This window comes from Hibiscus syriacus, unplaced genomic scaffold, assembly GCF_006381635.1.
Source record: "Hibiscus syriacus cultivar Baekdansim isolate YM2019G1 unplaced genomic scaffold, ASM638163v2 tig00110263_pilon, whole genome shotgun sequence".
NCBI classification, from domain to species: Eukaryota; Viridiplantae; Streptophyta; class Magnoliopsida; order Malvales; family Malvaceae; genus Hibiscus; species Hibiscus syriacus.
In genome coordinates, this window is record NW_024062652.1 from 969,579 (window position 1) to 986,986 (window position 17,408).

General features: G+C 33.8%; 1 protein-coding gene and 1 pseudogene across 1 annotated transcript; both read left to right on the forward strand.

Moving 5' to 3' along the window:
- Positions 1–3,445: 3,445 nt before the first annotated feature.
- Positions 3,446–13,106, forward strand: LOC120115353 (F-box protein At1g55000-like). The gene is made up of 2 exons (XM_039136084.1): positions 3,446–3,871; positions 12,530–13,106. The coding sequence occupies exons 1-2, from the start codon at positions 3,470–3,472 to the stop codon at positions 12,902–12,904; spliced, it is 777 nt and encodes a 258-aa protein (XP_038992015.1). The 5' UTR covers positions 3,446–3,469; the 3' UTR covers positions 12,905–13,106.
- A 2,809-nt stretch (positions 13,107–15,915) lies between these two features.
- Positions 15,916–16,721, forward strand: LOC120115318 (annotated as a pseudogene).
- The last annotated feature ends 687 nt before the right edge of the window (positions 16,722–17,408 follow it).

A 17,408-nucleotide genomic window follows, 5' to 3' on the forward strand; every position in this document is an offset into this window, starting at 1 on the left:
TTCTCTAGTGGTCATACGTTTCCTTTAGATTATCCAAAGAACAAATGGATCTTTAACAGTCAAATATTCAAATTTTAGTCTCTGATGAAGGTGACGACAAAGAAATATCATGGCTTTAGCCTTGTTTTGAGCATATTCTTTATTTCCTTCCTTAATAGTGTCACATAGACCATTTGCATCTAGGTGTATTTCGACATCTAAAATCCATGACAAATAGTTCTTTCCGAAAATGTCTAGAGCCACGAATTCTAATTTTACAAGATTTGTCATTGATATACTATCATAAAACAAATAAATTAATTAAAATAAATGATAAATATTATTAATAACTATTTATTCATGTAAACTTTAATATGACAAAAAGCTAATAACATAGAAATAGATAAATTGATCAAAAGTATAATAAATATTCAACGATTTGAACATTAAAGAAAGAAAGTTAAACGACATAAAATATTTAAATTTCATTTATTATTTAAAACTATTTGATGACATACACTTGATCAAAAGTTAATGATTTTAAGAAAATAAAACAATAAAAACTCTTTAAATTTAGCATTAGATTGTAGGAACTTTTAGAAGTAAAAACGACATGATTCGTTCATTTAATGAAATGAACTTTTAAGAAAAATAAAAAAGTAATGAAAGATAGATAATTTACCTCATATTAAATAGAGACGATACTCGATCTTTAGTAAGAAAAATTTCTAAGCAAAATCATGTTATTAAATAGAGACGATACTCGATCTTTAGTAAGAAAAATTTCTAAGCAAAATCATGTTGATAATGTGTTATGAAACTATAAAAATATAGAAATATAAGAGTAAATAATAATCTTTTATTACTCATATCTTAAGAGCTTCTACATGCCTCCTTTTATAGGTTCTAAAATAATAGGTTACTAGAACCATATGTTACAACAATTAATCATTGAGTTATCATACATTAAGTATGAAAGATGAAACATCCACTTAAATGAATTCATTTATAACATTTATAAATATTTTTGATAAATTTTAAATTTAATTCTAATTCTATCTAGAGGAGATGGAAAGAAGACTCTAGAAAAAAAAAAAGAAGTGAAGTACTCTTAGTGAGTCTAGAATCTATATCCAAAAAGAATGTTAAAGATGAACAACTTGACACATTGGTCAACCGGTCAAATATGATTGCTCACTAATTTATAAAACTAAAAAAAATAAGTTAATATGATAAAATATTACTCATTAACTACTTGATTGGTTTCACAATTAACTATTAATTTATTAATTTTTTCAATCAAGTCACTTAATTATCTAAATGATATCAATTCAATCACATTTCATTAATATTTAATGAAGAAGCTAACACGATAATTAAAATTAGTATAATCACACATTTAATCTCATTATTTATATATTCTATCAATTTAATGATCATTTTAATTTAATTCAATAAATTTTATTCTTTAACCTCTCATTAATTTTTTTTTCTTAATTTTAATTTATTTTAACAATAAATTTTCACTTTTACACTGTTAGGATAAGTTTTAATAAAAGCTATTGTAAACTATTAACCAAAAGATGACTTGTTTTAATGGTTAGAGTTGCTTCACCTCTCCGACGTAGCTTAAAGTCCAATTCTCGTTTTCCAAGCTTTGGATTCAAAACTTTACATCTTATTAGATAACGATTCACATCATTAATGATATTATAATTACGATAAAATTAATAGAATATGTAAGTAATAATAAAATAGAATGTGTAATTGTATTAATTTTTAATTGTCACATTAGTAGGTTTTTTGTTAGAAGTTAATAACATGTAATTTAATTAATATCATTTATATAATTAAGTGGTCTATTTAAAAATAATAATAATCAATGATCAAATTGGAACTAGGGTTATAAATGAGATGAGACAGATCGCACGCTACTCGAGATCAACTCAGTCAAAGTTTAATCAATTCTCGAATTGAATGAACTCGATTCGAATTATTAACGAGCTGAAGGGAGTTACTTGATATCTAACTCCAAAAGCTCACGAGCAACTCAAAAAAATAATATATTAAATTGGGTTAACTACATGATTGATCACTTACGTTTGTGTTTTGTCCCTTTTTTCTCACTGATTTCAAAAAATATAGTATATGATCACTTTCATTTTAATATAATTAAGATATAATCACTTTTTTATTTATTTATTTAAGATATAGTTACTATAGATTAACTGTCGTTAATAGTTAACAGTTTAGGTGACATAATATTTTAAAATAATTATATATTTGATCCTATTATTCATATATTCTCTCAATTTAATTCTATTTGACTTCTTATGATTATAGGCGGTGGCTCTCATTCTAGTTTGGATGGAGTTGCGTTTGGGTTGGTGTGGATGTTAGATAGATATTTAGCTTTGATGTACGTGTACTTGTTTTATTTGTTTTTGAATGAATTATATGAACACTCTTTTCCTCCTTTGTTGTTCGAAGATTAGTTTCGACTAATCTTTATTGCGAAGAAATTTTTTAACGAGGCTCTACCTCTTTTCATAATAAATTTAATTTTTTATTCGAATGAATATATTTAATTTATTAAAATAAAGTTAACATTATATTAAAATAAAATTAGTCCTCCAATTAAATGATAACACGTGACACGACACATGGTACTAGAGATATATGTCAAATGATGACACGTGACACGACACATGATACTAGAGATATATGACATCCTTCGATCGAAGGATTAAATTTATTTTAATTTAATAAAAATATGACTAAATTGAGAGAATATTCATAGACTAATGTGTGATTATATCAAAATATAACTAACGACCTCATCTTAATTAAATTAAAACGAAATAGATCATATATTATGTTTTTTAAAATCAGTGAGGAAAAGTGGATAAAACATAAATTTAAGTGATCAATCATGTAGTTAACCATTTTAGATTTTTAAAATTTTAAATTAAATTATTAAAAATATTAACATTTAATGTTGTTTTTTTAAATAAAATATAAGACTTTTATGTATTTAAGGTTTAGGTTAGAGCTCGAGTTTAAATTTCAATCAAGTTAAGTCTAAAAATATTTCGAGTTTACGTTTTTTTGAGTTTGAGTAGATCTTAAAAATGTTAAGGTTATGAACTTACAAGTTGATCTTTAATTTTTTTTTTTATTTTGAGTTTGAATCAAACTTAATATTTTGAATTTCAAGAGTTTTGAGGTCGAGTTAAACTTAATTTTACACTTTTTGAAGTTGAATCAATTTCAACAATTCTCGAACGACTCGTTTAGAGCCCGGAACCGTCCCACAGTTAAGTGGCCCTTCATATAACTTACTCAAATTTTAAAATCCATCTCAACTCTTAACAGGATGCTTAAATGGCCCAAAGATTTTGGGAATGTGGGCTAACCGATTCAAAATCGTCGGATGGGATTTAGCTGAATAAAAGGGAAAGTCAGAAATTTTTTCTGTTTCGTCTTCAAAATGAGGTGTTGCTGCGATGATTACGATGACGATTCAACCCTCACCACCCCCCTGATCTCCTCCTCCGTTTCCGTCGTTATCGATTCAACCGCCACCATCTCCCCGATGAACTCCCACTTCGCTGCTCTCTCGTGCCCAGACACTCTCCGTCTCATTTTCGAGAAGCTCTCTCTCGCGGATTTGGCACGTTCCAGCTGCGTATGCAAGACCTGGAACGCCGTCGCTTCCGATGAAGATATGGTTGTGGAGGCATTCAAGGCTCCCTGGAAGCTTCTCGATGTGGTAGGGAAGCCTTGTTCTAGAAATTTCTGGAGAGATAACGGGATTGGGAAGTTCGCTATCTCGCATCGGATTTTGAGGGGAGAGACTGTCGCCAGTCTTGCTGTTAAGTACTCTTCTCAGGTAAACAAATCATGGGAAATTTTTATGATTTTTTTTCAGGATTTGTCTTTTGCATTATTGAAAGGGTAGAAATGGGAAATTTATGATTCTTTTTTGTTTAATCTTTTGTCATTTTATGCAGTACAATTGCTTGTTTCTTGAATCAAAAGGTCAAAAGTGAATCGCATTTTACTTATATGAACAGTTTACAATAATGAACTTCGTTGACTGTCCATACTTTTCCTGTATTCCTCTTGAAATTTGCGTGTTATGCTTCTAATGGAAATTTAAGACTTGCATGGAGATGGGATTGGGAAGGCTTAAGCCCTAAGGCAAAATGGGAAGGAAATTGGACAAAGGAAGGAAGGAGCCTTAGTCTTAGCTTAATGAACTCTTTTAATCATTTTGTTATCCTTCATTGAATTGCCCTACCTCAACTTTTTCTGCCTGCCGATGCAGCTGCTGGGAAAATATTTGTGGGGACCTCTGTTTAATTTCTAATGAAAAGAATTCTGTCTTGTTGACCTAAAGTTAAAAGGGAGGAATGGTACGAATAGACAGGATTTAATTTGATTAGTGTTATTGTTGTTTGAGACTTGAGAGCTTTTGGGTTTGGTGACTGTGGTAGCTGAAATTACTTGATCACTGATTGGCATTTGGCATCCTCGTGAAACGAGAGATGCAACAGTCATTACTTGGAGTTTATCTTCAGGAATTATGATTTGCTTTTCTGTTGTAAACCCTTTGTATTTTGGCAATTTAACTTTTACCACGTGCTTAGCTCAATGGCAAGTTAATTAGTGGTTTAAATATATAAGTTACTAAGAATTCTCATTAGATCCCATCCCAGCTTACATGAGAGTTTATAAGAATTCAGAAGATCTTCATTTAATGATTCATGGTTGAACGGAACTTTGGTCCTGATTCCAAACTCTCTAATGGTACGAAGTCTTTTCATTCTTATAATTGAATAGAAAAACTGATCAGCCCAATAATTTCTGAATGCGTCAGTGCAGCGATATGATAATTCAATGAGCACATCCATACTCTTTGAACGGAAGCTGGGTCAAGTAGGTCAACATGAGTAATTGTTATTTTAGATTCTTTCTCCTTCAGAAGCAGACCGAAGAACGCTGAAAACCAGATAATGTGACCTTGCTTTCACCAGTGGCCTTTACCATTTAAGCTTTAGATTCTCACGGTTGGATTAGCCCTATTGTTGCCTTGCTTTTATTTTCCTGCTTCTGTTCCGATCAAGTGACCAACTTATGTCAGTGACAACAATAATAGATTTATGTGTTGTATTAATCAAAGTGTCCCTAGACACTACATCATCATCATTCTTTATTGTTAGCGACTCAAGATCTTACATGTCAAAGCCTAAAGGATTAGCATGGAAGCTATCGTGGTGGATTTGCCTCCTGGAGGACCATAAAGCAATAGCCCTGCTTCCAAGCTTGGCTAAAAACTTAAGATCTTTGATTATTGCATCCCTCCTCTAGGATCCATAGTTTTGCCTATTTTAATGTAGAATGGTACTGATAAATCACATAAATGATAAACCCAAAATCATTTGATGGTTCTTCATATAAAGCCTTTGAAATCATCTCATTTGATGCTACTGTTCACGAATCCAATTTTTACCCATGGAATACAATTTGAAAATAAGGAAACAAGAATTAAATGGAAGTCTGTAAATTCACTTTCCGTGAATCTAAAATGCAAGTACACACACACACACTCTTATAATCACAATAACCTAATGAAATTTATCCTATATTGGGTTCAAATGTGAGTTTTTTTTTATAGGAAGTTAAGGCCTCGTTAAAAACCCTCTTCATGTTTAATGGAACACCAATTGGTGTTCTTTAATCAGCGAAAGGAGGAAAATAGTGCCTCATAATTCATTAATAAATAAAAGATTACATAATGTTTAAAACAAAGAAGCCCCTTACAAAAACAACCCGAAACACACCAAATAACACATCTTTCACTCTATTAAACAATATCCCAACCCAACAAACAATAACTACCCAATACCAGCCTTAGCTAAGCTATCAGCTTCTATGTTTGCCGTTCTGTCAACCCATCTGATAGCTCCTTCCAAAACTCTTATCATGGCAACAATATCTTTGACTAGATGAAGGAAAACACCAGGACAACTATCTAAATTCTTAACCCAATCCATATCAAGTTTGCTATCAGATTCAACAATCCACCGATTCTTAAACCTCTGGAGAATATGCTCAAAGATGAGTACACCCCTCTTGATGGCAACAAGCTCTAGCAAAGTTGGAGGGCTTGGATCTGTAGATTCTTTAAAAGAACCCATAATCTTACCAGCCTCAGCTCTTAGTAAACCACCCACACCGCTCTTTCGCCAATCATTGCAAACTGCTGCATCTACATTCAGTTTTAGAAAACCCTTTGGAGGAGGAATCCAACACACAATTTTAGTAGCCGAATTTCTGGAAGAAGAACAGAAATCTGCAATAGATGGATCACTTATCAGGGAGTCTTTAGTAATAGTAACCTCGTTGAACTTAGCTAAGAACCAAGAAGCAAGCCTTAGCCTAACCATGAAAAATAACTCAATGTGATCCAAAGACCTTCCTTCAAACACCACATCATTCCTAAATTTCCAAATGGTCCAAAGCACTACCCCCAGAATTAAGGACCAAATAGAAGAAGAAAACATCATGTCATTCCAAGCAAGTAAAAATCCTTGTGCATTTCCATGAAGGACCGAACTAATATTCCAAAAATTCAAAAACTTATTCCATAGGGACCATGCCACCGTACAAGAGAAAAATAGATGAGGAATAGATTCAATCTCTCCTTTACACAACGGACAAGAAACATCAACAATCCCCGAAACCCCTCTTTTTTGAAGCTCAAACTTAACTGCCAATTTCTGATGGGCTACTTGCCACATAAAAGTTTCTATTTTAGGAGGCACCAACCCCTTCTAAATACATTTCTCCCAGAAACTATCTTTTACCGATTCAACAAAAAAAGTCTTCATACAAGAATTAACAGTAAAAATACCTTCCCCATTCCCTCTGCAAAGCAGACCATCTCTTGACTCTTGGGATAGGCTGAAATTATAAATGATGGCTAGAAAATTAGAGAATTGTTCTAACTCCCAATAACATAGGTTTCATCTCAACTGGACATACCAAGACCACCCCGATGAATTGAACCCACCAAATTCCTTAATTATCCCAAACTGATTCAATGAAATAACATATATCCTCGGGAAAAAAGTCTTCAAAGGATGATCAAGAGCCCAAATATCTACCCAGAACCCGATTCTCTCCCCATTACCCACTTTGACTTGGAACATGCTACGAATCTTGGCACCAAACTCATCCTCTTTAAAATGATTATTAACCACCGATTTCTAAATCCAAGAAGCATTTGTAGGATATTTTTTAGAGAAAGAAATCAGATTAGTGTCCTGATTATATTTGGAACTTATCAACCTCTTCCAAATTGATTCACTGTCATTAGCAAACTTCCAAAACCATTTTTCTAATATGGCCCTATTCATAAAATTAAGATTCGGCACACCCAAACCACCACAACTTCTTGATTTACACACTGTTATCCAGTTGACCCAGTGTATTTTCCTAGATTCTACCCCTCCCCACAAAAAATTGGCCATGATGGATTGCAACTTAGTATTCACTGCTGCTGGAATTTTAAAAATAGACAAATAATATGTAGGCAAAGAACATAATACTGATTTCAATAAAACCAGTCTCCCTGCCAAAGAAAGAGTTCTTGCCTTCCAACCCGACAGTTTCTTGAAGAATTTCAGCACAACCGGATCCCACAAAGCTGAAGAGTTCCTTTTTGCTCCAAGCGGCAGCCCTAAATAATCAGAAGGGAAAGTACCAACTGCACACCCAAGATCCCCCGCCCACTCCTTGACCTCTTCATCGGTAATATTAATGCCAAGTAACTTACTTTTGCTTAGATTAAGCTATAGACCAGACATAATTTCAAAAACCCTTAGAACTCTCTTAACATTTAAAATATCCGTCTTAGAGGCATTACAAAAAATAATAAGATCGTGTGCAAATTGCAAATGGGATAGCATGTAAGAACCTTCTTCTTTGCCGACAACCAAACCATTAAACAACCTCGAAGATACCGCCTTGAGAAGCAATTGATTAAGTAGCTCTCCTATAAAACTAAACAATAATGGGGAAAGTGAACAACCCTGTCTAAGACCTCTTGACATTGAAAATTCCTCTGTAGGCACACCATTAACCAACACTGAAACTGATGTTGTGGTCACACACTTTCTTATCCAGCTGCACCATTTTATGACAAAACCCATTTTGTCCATGACTTTGAAAAAAACATCCCAATCCACTATATCATAAGCCTTCCGAAAATCTACCTTAAACACACAACCCTTTAAGCCTTTCTTTCTCCAAAAATCAATTCTTTCATTAGCTATAAAAGAACAATTCAAGATTTGTCGACCAAGAGTAAAAGCAAATTGTGAGGCACTAATGACATCGTTCATGCAACATCTCAACCTTGTTGATAGACATTTCGAAAAGATCTTATACAATCCACATACTAAACTAATAGGTCTGAAATCATCTAAGCCCCCAATGTTTGAACCTTTAGGGATGAGGGTTATGAAGGTGTGATTAATGCCATGCTTCCAATTTTTTCCCAAGTAAAAATTATGAAAAAATTTCAGAATATCAAATTTCAATGTGGACCAAAACCTTTTGAAAAATCCCTTGTTAAACCCATCCGGCCCTGGTGCTTTGTTGATATCACATGAATTCAAGGCCTCCCAAACTTCTTCAGTAAACCTCTTCTCTAAGCTTGTACTCTGCTCTAAAGTTATTCTCGAAAAATTCAGCTTGATATCTTCCACTTCCAGGGTAGACTTGAAATTAAAAGTTTCAACAAAATGATCACGAACACTTGCCTTGATGAGAGTCAGGTCATAAATGATTTCATCTTTCACTTTGAGAGCATTTAAAGAATTCAACCTCCTCCTAATTGAAGCACAAGTATGGAAAAATTTTGTATTTCGATCATCTTCTTTTATCCATTTCACTCTTGAATTTTGAATCCAGACTTGCTCCTCAATCCTGTATAACTTCCACAATTCTGATCTTAAAGACCGCAATTCTTCAACACTGTCTGTACCCCTTACTACCTGTTGTGACTGAGAATTCTGCTCTAATTGGTGAATCTTCCCTTCTAAAGCAGAAATGGTTGAAGCTGGAAACTGATCTCTCCTTCCAGACCAACTTTTAATAGTTGATTTTGAACTTCTAATGATGCTCATAATACCTGCTTTTCTATTAACTTTCTTACAATCTTTAATAGCTGTAACAACCTGCTCATCAAACCCATCCTCATTCATCAAATAGTTGAACAACCTGAAAGGTTTTTTTACCCCAATTATCACCCCCTGTCTGAAGCAATATTGCATTATGGTCAGAAATAGATCTCGGAAGTAGGAGTTGGGTGACATCCGAGAATGCAGATGAAAAATTAATACTCAGCAGAAACCTATCCAATATGACAACAGTAGGATCTTCCCAATTGTTACCCCAAGTAAATCTTCCCCCCGTCAATGGAAAATCAATTAAGCCCGAATGATGAACAAACTGCCTAAAAATCTCCATCGAATTTTTGTTTTGTGCTCTTCCATCGTTCTCATCTTCTGTTAAATAAGCATTAAAATCCCCTCCTACACAAAAAGGAATACTAATACCATTCAAAAACAAGCTTTACTCTTCAAAAAAAATTACTTTTTCATCCTCCACCGAAGGTCCGTATACATTAATAAACCCGCACTGAAATTGATTCATTTTGAACTTCCCTAAAATAGCAATAAATCTCCTATGAATCTGCCTATCTTCTACCTCAAAAACATTGTCATCCCAACAACTAAGTAATCCCCCTGAAGAATCTTCTGCTGGCGATTCAACATACCCTTGAAGATTGTTCAGTCCACTTCTTCTCAAAAAAGACCTTGGACGTGCCTCCAATTTTGTTTCTTGCAAAAAGAGAAAGGATGGTTTCTTCTCGGAAACTATCTTTTGAACAGCTCGCTGCTTTTCTTTTTTCTCCAAACCCCTGACATTCCATGACAATATTACTATCTTTGTTTTCATGGTAATATGCTAATACCAATCTCCTCCCCAGCTTGACAACCTACTCAACTGACCCCACTCAAACCTTCCTCTAATTTCATGATTTTATCCAAGAAAGCTTCCTTCCCTTCCTTAAATGATATACCCAACAACTTGCTAATTTCCCAAGTTGCAAGAGCTTCTTTTAAAATCGAAGTAAAAGCAGTGGATGAAATAGTGGAGACACTAACCTTTTCTAAGGCATCCTTAATAAAAAATCTTTGAATTCTCCTTTTAGATCTTGAAATCCCCACATCTTCACAATTCTCTTCTGAGTTTTGATCATCCTCTGGAAATTCAGATTGTGCATGTCTTAAAATAACAGCATTTTCATTCTGTTTGATTGAACCACCCTCTGTTTGAGATAAGAAATCCTGCTCACTACTTCGCCAAATGTTCCTCACCCGTGATCTTTTATAAACTCTCTTATAACTCCTTATCATCCTTCTTCCCACCGGAGCACTTTTCATAGAAATATTCTCTGCTGGCGGATTCTGAAAAACACCCCCACAGATAACAAATTATTACCTTCTGCAGACCTTACATTAGCTGAATTCAATGATGTAAAATTAGAACCACCCTCCACTATTATTTTACTAGATTGAATCCCCTTATTTACTGCTTCCTTCGAACTGCTTGGATGTTCGGACTGCTTGGATGAATGAAACACTGATTATTTAATGGAAACTGAAGTCCATATATGAGAACTGTTGGACCCTTAGGAATTAACTTCTTTATTGGGGAAATGGGCTCACTATTATCATCTGTTTGGGCCTGAGAATTACCATTTGAATTATTCAAATTCCTTAAACCCAAACTTGCAAACTCTCCCTTTTTAAAACTCCCAATACTGTGCAAATCTGACATCCCTTCATTAATGCTTATCCCATCCCTGCTTCTTCTAGGAAACTGATATCCTCTGTCAAATTCAACAAAAGCGGAAGTAGTTCCCTGCTCCATCCAACTATCAACTCTCTTACGTGCTTCCTCAACCAACAGAATAGTACCTGTCTTATCAGTTGACTTTAAGCTGTCAACTTTCATCTCCGACGACTCTGATGCAGTTTCACCTTCATCGGAAAAATTTTCCGGCATGGAACTGGAGAAAAAACCAGAATAGATAGAAGTCGAACCCAGCTTAATTTTCACCTTGTAGGATCTTCCATACGAACCTAAATTGATAACTTCTGGAACATCAAAAGGGCTTGCCACCCTAATCAAAATTTTCACAGCCGAGAGATCCTCCATGTTTTTTGTCGAGTTCTGAATACCATCTACGATCCCCCACCTCCCCGCTAACTTTTCTAAAAAAAATCTTCTTGCCAACATAGTAATGGAACACCATAGAGCTCCACCAAACCAAAAGCCATTGGCATACCTCCTTCATTCAACAGAAGTTCCAGTCTATCAAACCAGAAGCATAACAGCTCACTCCTTTTAATCCAAGCCTCCTTCATCTCCTCGTCTGACTTAAATATAATGACACAAGATTTCCAAATGTGACCCCAGCTTGCAATCTAGACTTTGAAACCTTCTTTGGCTAAAGCGCTATGCACCAACTCCAGATCAAACTTTTGTTTAACAATGCCCGTGAATGATCTTTTTACCCAGGATGATTGATCAGAAGGAATATGCATCTCCCAAATATTCTTCTTTCCTTTCCCCCTATCTGAAGCATCATTTTTATTCTCTAAATATTTCAAAGCTCTTCTCTGCGGGATGTTCACCAACAAAGCATCCTTATAAGACCTATCATCCCTTATGCTTCTTGTGTGCTGAGCTCTCTCAGTAAAATTGGTATTTCCTTCTGTTATCTTCTTTGAAGCACCAGCTAGAACCTTATCTGACCCTCCATGCCTTGAACGATCTTTCTTATATTTTGCAACTCCAACAAATATTTTTCTCCCATCTAACCATATCCCATTTAAATTTTCAACTGCATTCCACATTCCTACTTCATTACCAAACTAAACAAAGGCAAACAAGTAGGATTTATACTTTGGTTTGTTCGTCTCATTTGGAATAAAAACTCTAACCACATGACCTTGAGAAAGAAATAAATCTCTTAACTCTCTTCTAGAGACTCTCTTGCTAAGATTATCAATGAAAACCGTCCAACTTTCACCGGAAGAAGATTGACCGTTCTCTCTTTCTCTCCCTACTTGACTGACTCTCTCTCTCTCTCTCATATTTTTGGTTTTTAGGTGGTATCTAGAACTGTTTTTTCTATTTGACATATGATATTCAAATCGGTAATTTGAGAAATCCAAAAGGTTCTACACTAAACCTCTTTTCTTTTTGGCCAAAAGTAAAACCCCTTTTTTGCATTTGCATTGACTTCCTATATGCCTGGTTCAAATGTGAGTTGAATGAAGATAATTATGACTTCCTGACCCCTTTCATATATTTGGTGATTAAAATTTATCCCTACTCTGCTGCCAGTGTTTTCTTTTAGTATGCCAACATGAACTTTGTATTGAGCTCCATGTTGTATTGGTAGGTTATGGACATAAAGCGAGTGAATAACATGATGAGCGACCATGGGATTTATTCAAGGGAGAGGTTACTGATCCCTATAAGCAATCCAGACATTCTTATAAATGGAACATGCTATATAGAGTTAGATACCTATGCAAAGCGTGAAGTGGCTGTGCTGTATCCTGGCAGCAAGCCTGGGGGAAAGCTGAGAACATTGTCGAATAGAGTGACCTCCGATCGGGGCAAGAGAAGGGTGATAGACTCCTTAAAGAGAAGCATGCAAGTTGATGATGGAACTGCTCAATACTATTTGTCCATTTCAGATGGTGATCCCAGAGCTGCACTCTCTCAATTCTCTTCAGACATCAGTTGGGAGAGGCAGACGCGGTTGGCCTAGATGGAAATGTACATTGGAATTCATGGGATGGAAAGGGACCATAAAGTCACAGCAGGTAATGAATTATATTTCCTTCATTAGCATGTACTATTAAAACTGTTTTTCCATGTATTATAAAAATGCATAGTGTCTAGTGTTAATATCGAGAAAACGTTGAGGTCATAAATTGTACTAAGAATGAAGAGTACCCGATGTTTCTCCAGTGCAAGTGTTTTCTATGTTTTTTTAGCTAATGGAGTGTGTATTAAGTTATTAACAGTTTCAGGCTTTGTAAAGATCCCAAAGTCCGACTCGTACCTATCAGGTCGTGTTGGTAGCCTCTCTTTGGAAAGTTTTATTTATAAACGTATATTATCCAACGTACTTTTAGGAACAAAACATTTACTCCTTTTAGAATGGGATGGTGTCATTAAAGACACCTTTGCTTTAAGAAATATTAATCTTTAATGCAAACTATGGACAGAAATTACATCAATGTGCATCAGTTATTAGATGGAAACTCTATGAGCTGGTGTGTTGTGTTCAACGACGATAATTTTGATTTCTCCGGTGATACAAAGGGAATTTGTGCATGCATCTGTTGGAAAGTTATTACAAACTCGTAAATTGTTTTCTCCTGTGTGTTAGATGACAACATACTAATGAGAAATGTTTCAATTAGATCAGGTAAAAGAAGATTTCGTGTTGAATAATACGAACATAAAGAATTTAAGAAAATTAGAAGAGAGTTGGATTCTCTACACGGAAATTTGAATTATTTTTTTCACAATGTCCTAGTATCGAGGATATAGAAAAGAAATTGAATCTCTATAAAAACTTCAACGTGATTGATGTGTTATTGATTATTAATGATAAAAAATTATCATTTATGATTGCAATCGTGTTGTGCATGATATTGCTTGTGATGATATAGTTATGAGCCAAATAGGCGCTTATGTGAAAATTAAGTTACTTCTTACATCCAAACCTAAATGTATTTAAGATCTAATTAACATCCGTTGTTAATTAGTGACCTAATGAGGTTTTATGGAAGAGACAAAAATGATATTTTCAAAGTAAAGAATTGATTTTCATTTTGGTTGAGTTTGTACTTTTCTTTGAATTTGAGTTTTTTTTTTTTTGTCTTAAATTTTCAGAATTTATGTCAAGGTGAAAATTGTTTGAGTTTTATTACTCAAATTCAATATGACTTAATACATGATTATACTTTTAAAAATAAAAAACTTTGTTTGAGTAAATTTGTTATGTATAAATTTCCTTTGTAATCAAATAATCATCTCTATAAGTAGATACTAAGAATTAAGATTACACGCAAGTCAATTCTAAAATTCCTTCTATATTCTTTTGTTTTCAACACTAAAATTTATCTTCCTCTATTAATTATTTTTCGAATTTTTCATTTAAATCTTAGTAACTCTTACTTTATGTTTGTGATTATTTTTACTACTATCATCTCCATATAATATAACATAGTTCAAGAAAATCAATGTAAAAGAGAGAACCTTGCATCGATTGATAACAAAACCGATAAGACAATTATGGAGGATATGAAAATTGCATTGACTGGGTACGAAACAAAATCCATACGACCAGGAATAGGCCATGTGGCTAAAAAGACTGTTTTATTCTCACATCTTTTGTTCAGTTAACTCCAACTTGACAACAACAAAAATGTTCTGCAAGAAAAGTTCTCTGATGATTTAAAGAAACATGCAAACTCAACATAAGTTTGTGATCAACTCTCCTTCATCAACTTTCAAGTCAAGATAAAAAACCTAGGGTTTTATGCTAGTGTCACGGACTGTGAGATCGGGCTGGGGACATTGGCGCAAGAGTCCGTCAAAAAGGTTTAATTTGGAGTATCGAGCTTACCAAGACCACCAGACTTTGACCCAACACCTGGAGAATGGAAGAGAGCCCATTCACACTACAAGTATAAATATGGAAAGTGGCATCATATCAGTGGCATCATATCAGTGGCATCATATCGAAGGATGATCACATGAGCTTGGTAGATATGACAAGAGACAACAAATGAAGTGTGAACACCCATCTAAGGAAAGAATGAGACTAATTGATGTAATTAGGTAGTGGAGTGATTGACTTTCCATGGGGGATTTGTAATTAATTGGGTTCATCATAGCAGTTGATGTAAATAGATCTAGGTCATTGATTGTAAAGGAGCTCAAGTATAAATAGAGAGTCTCCCCTCCTCATTTGTATCATCTCATTTCATTCATTCTCTTTGGTTAAAAATTTGATTATCATTTTTAATAGTTTGACAAATTTAATGATCATATTGTAAAAATTTGAAAATTTTAATGATCATTTTGTAACTCTTGAAAGTTTAGTGGTTAAAATGTTTATTTAAGCATAGTTCAGTCACCTCTAGTATTTACCCAGTTTATATTAAGAGTCAAAGTGAATTTATAAATGTTTGGGGGAGTCAAAGTGTAATTTCTATTTAGACTAATTTATAATTGCAAAAATTGTTAAGGGAGTAGAAGGAAAATTACCCGTTTTTCTTTAGACTATATGAAAGGACATTTGAGGAGTTTGGGATCTTGCAAGATTATGGCCACTGAGAAAGGTTGCTTTGAAGTATAATTAATCTAAAGAGGAAGTCATTTTAGGGTTACTTTGAATCAAGATCCCTTCAATTTGGCCACAAACAGAGTTTTCCAAAATATTTTCATTATTTTAAATATTAAATCTAAACTCTAAATTAAAAAAATAGTATAAATATCATTCAGATAAATAATTATAAGAATACTACATTTATTTTACAACTCTTTGTAAATTTAAAAGATCATAATTCAAATATGTTGTTATATTTGTGTTCTAAATGATGCCATTTTGGATGTTTATTCATTTTGATTATTTATAAGGTAATATCTGTTCGAAATACCCTCAACAATTTAACTATAAATGTATAAACAGTCCTGAAACTCCCTAAAAGAAAGGAACAAACTACAAATCAAACCTTCACAAAAAGGAAAACATAGATCCAAGCAAGCATATGGCAACATTCATGGGTGGAGGCAAAGCTGGGGACTCCAGTCCTTGTATTGGCTTAGGATTTGATGATTCTGGTAATTGGATTCCTGGAACTCCCACAGTTCTATCTCTTCCATCTTCGGTTCTTGAAAGATCGGTTCGAGGGAACGAAAAGTTATTGGTTACATCCAAAATCAAGGATAGTATTACCGTCTTCCATGGTTCAAAAGAACCTTCCTTGAACATTAGACAGTATGTGGAACGCATCTTCAAGTACTGCAAATGCAGCAATTCTTGCTTTGTTGTTGCTGTTATATATATCGACCGATTCCTGCAACAAATCGATGCGTACCTTACTTTGCTCAACATGCATCGTCTCTTGATCACAAGTGTTCTGGTGGCTGCCAAATTTATGGATGATCAGTAAGTTCAGTACATATGTTCCATGTCTTAAGCTTCTGTTACAGAGATAGAGAAGAGATTAAGATGTTTTTAGTGTGTTCTGCTATAAAATTTAGTTCCCTTTTTCCATATGTTGGGTTGTTTTCGATTGAGTTTCAAATTCGGAAACACTGTTTCGATTTTAAATGCTATAAATTATGTTTTAGCCAATGATTGATATGATGTGCAGGTGTAATAACAATGCTTATTACGCGAAAGCAGGGGGAGTTAGCAGAGAAGAACTGAACAGATTGGAGATGTTCTTATTCGATTTGGATTTTCGACTTCATGTCACGAGGTCTTCAACAAGTACTGGCTTAAGATCCAACAAGAAGGTGATGGGGAAACCCAAACTGATCAGCATATTTACGGCCGATGATACCGGAAGAGGCAGTCTAATTGCCAGGTAGAGCCAGACCTATAATGCAATCTTAAGGAATCAATAACCCAAAGTTCAAATCACTCCTTTGGCATAGGGATGATTTGAGACTTGAAATTGTATGGTATGCTACACCCTTTATTATACAGTTTATATAGTACTATCAACCGAGTATCTATCTTAATACACTAACCATCTAAACTCATTAAATCAAAATTTCAAGCTAAAAATATAATATCAAGTTCAGATCTAAAATATGATATCAAATTCAGATAATTAGATCTGTTACAGATGCAGAGAAAGCGAATTTAAATTACACAGCTTCATTGTATAACAACTACAGGATCTTATTTGAATCCAAATCCAAAGTTATCTAAATAAACCAGTAAATATTGGAAGAAATAAAATGAAAGTTTCATGTTTGTTAGAAAAGAAAAATCTCCAAATTCAAGATTACGGGTGTAAATGAAAAAAAACATTCGAGGATCTGTTTGTGAATTATTCGTACAATGTTTATTTTTATTTATTTATTAAGTTAAATAAACGAGTTTAAATAAAAATTGTGTTCATTTAATATATAAAAGTACACAAACAAAATTCGATTAGTTTATATTAACAAACAAACTCATTTATAAGTTCTTTTATCGACTTGTTTACTTTTCTAATTTTTTTTATAATTTTAAATAT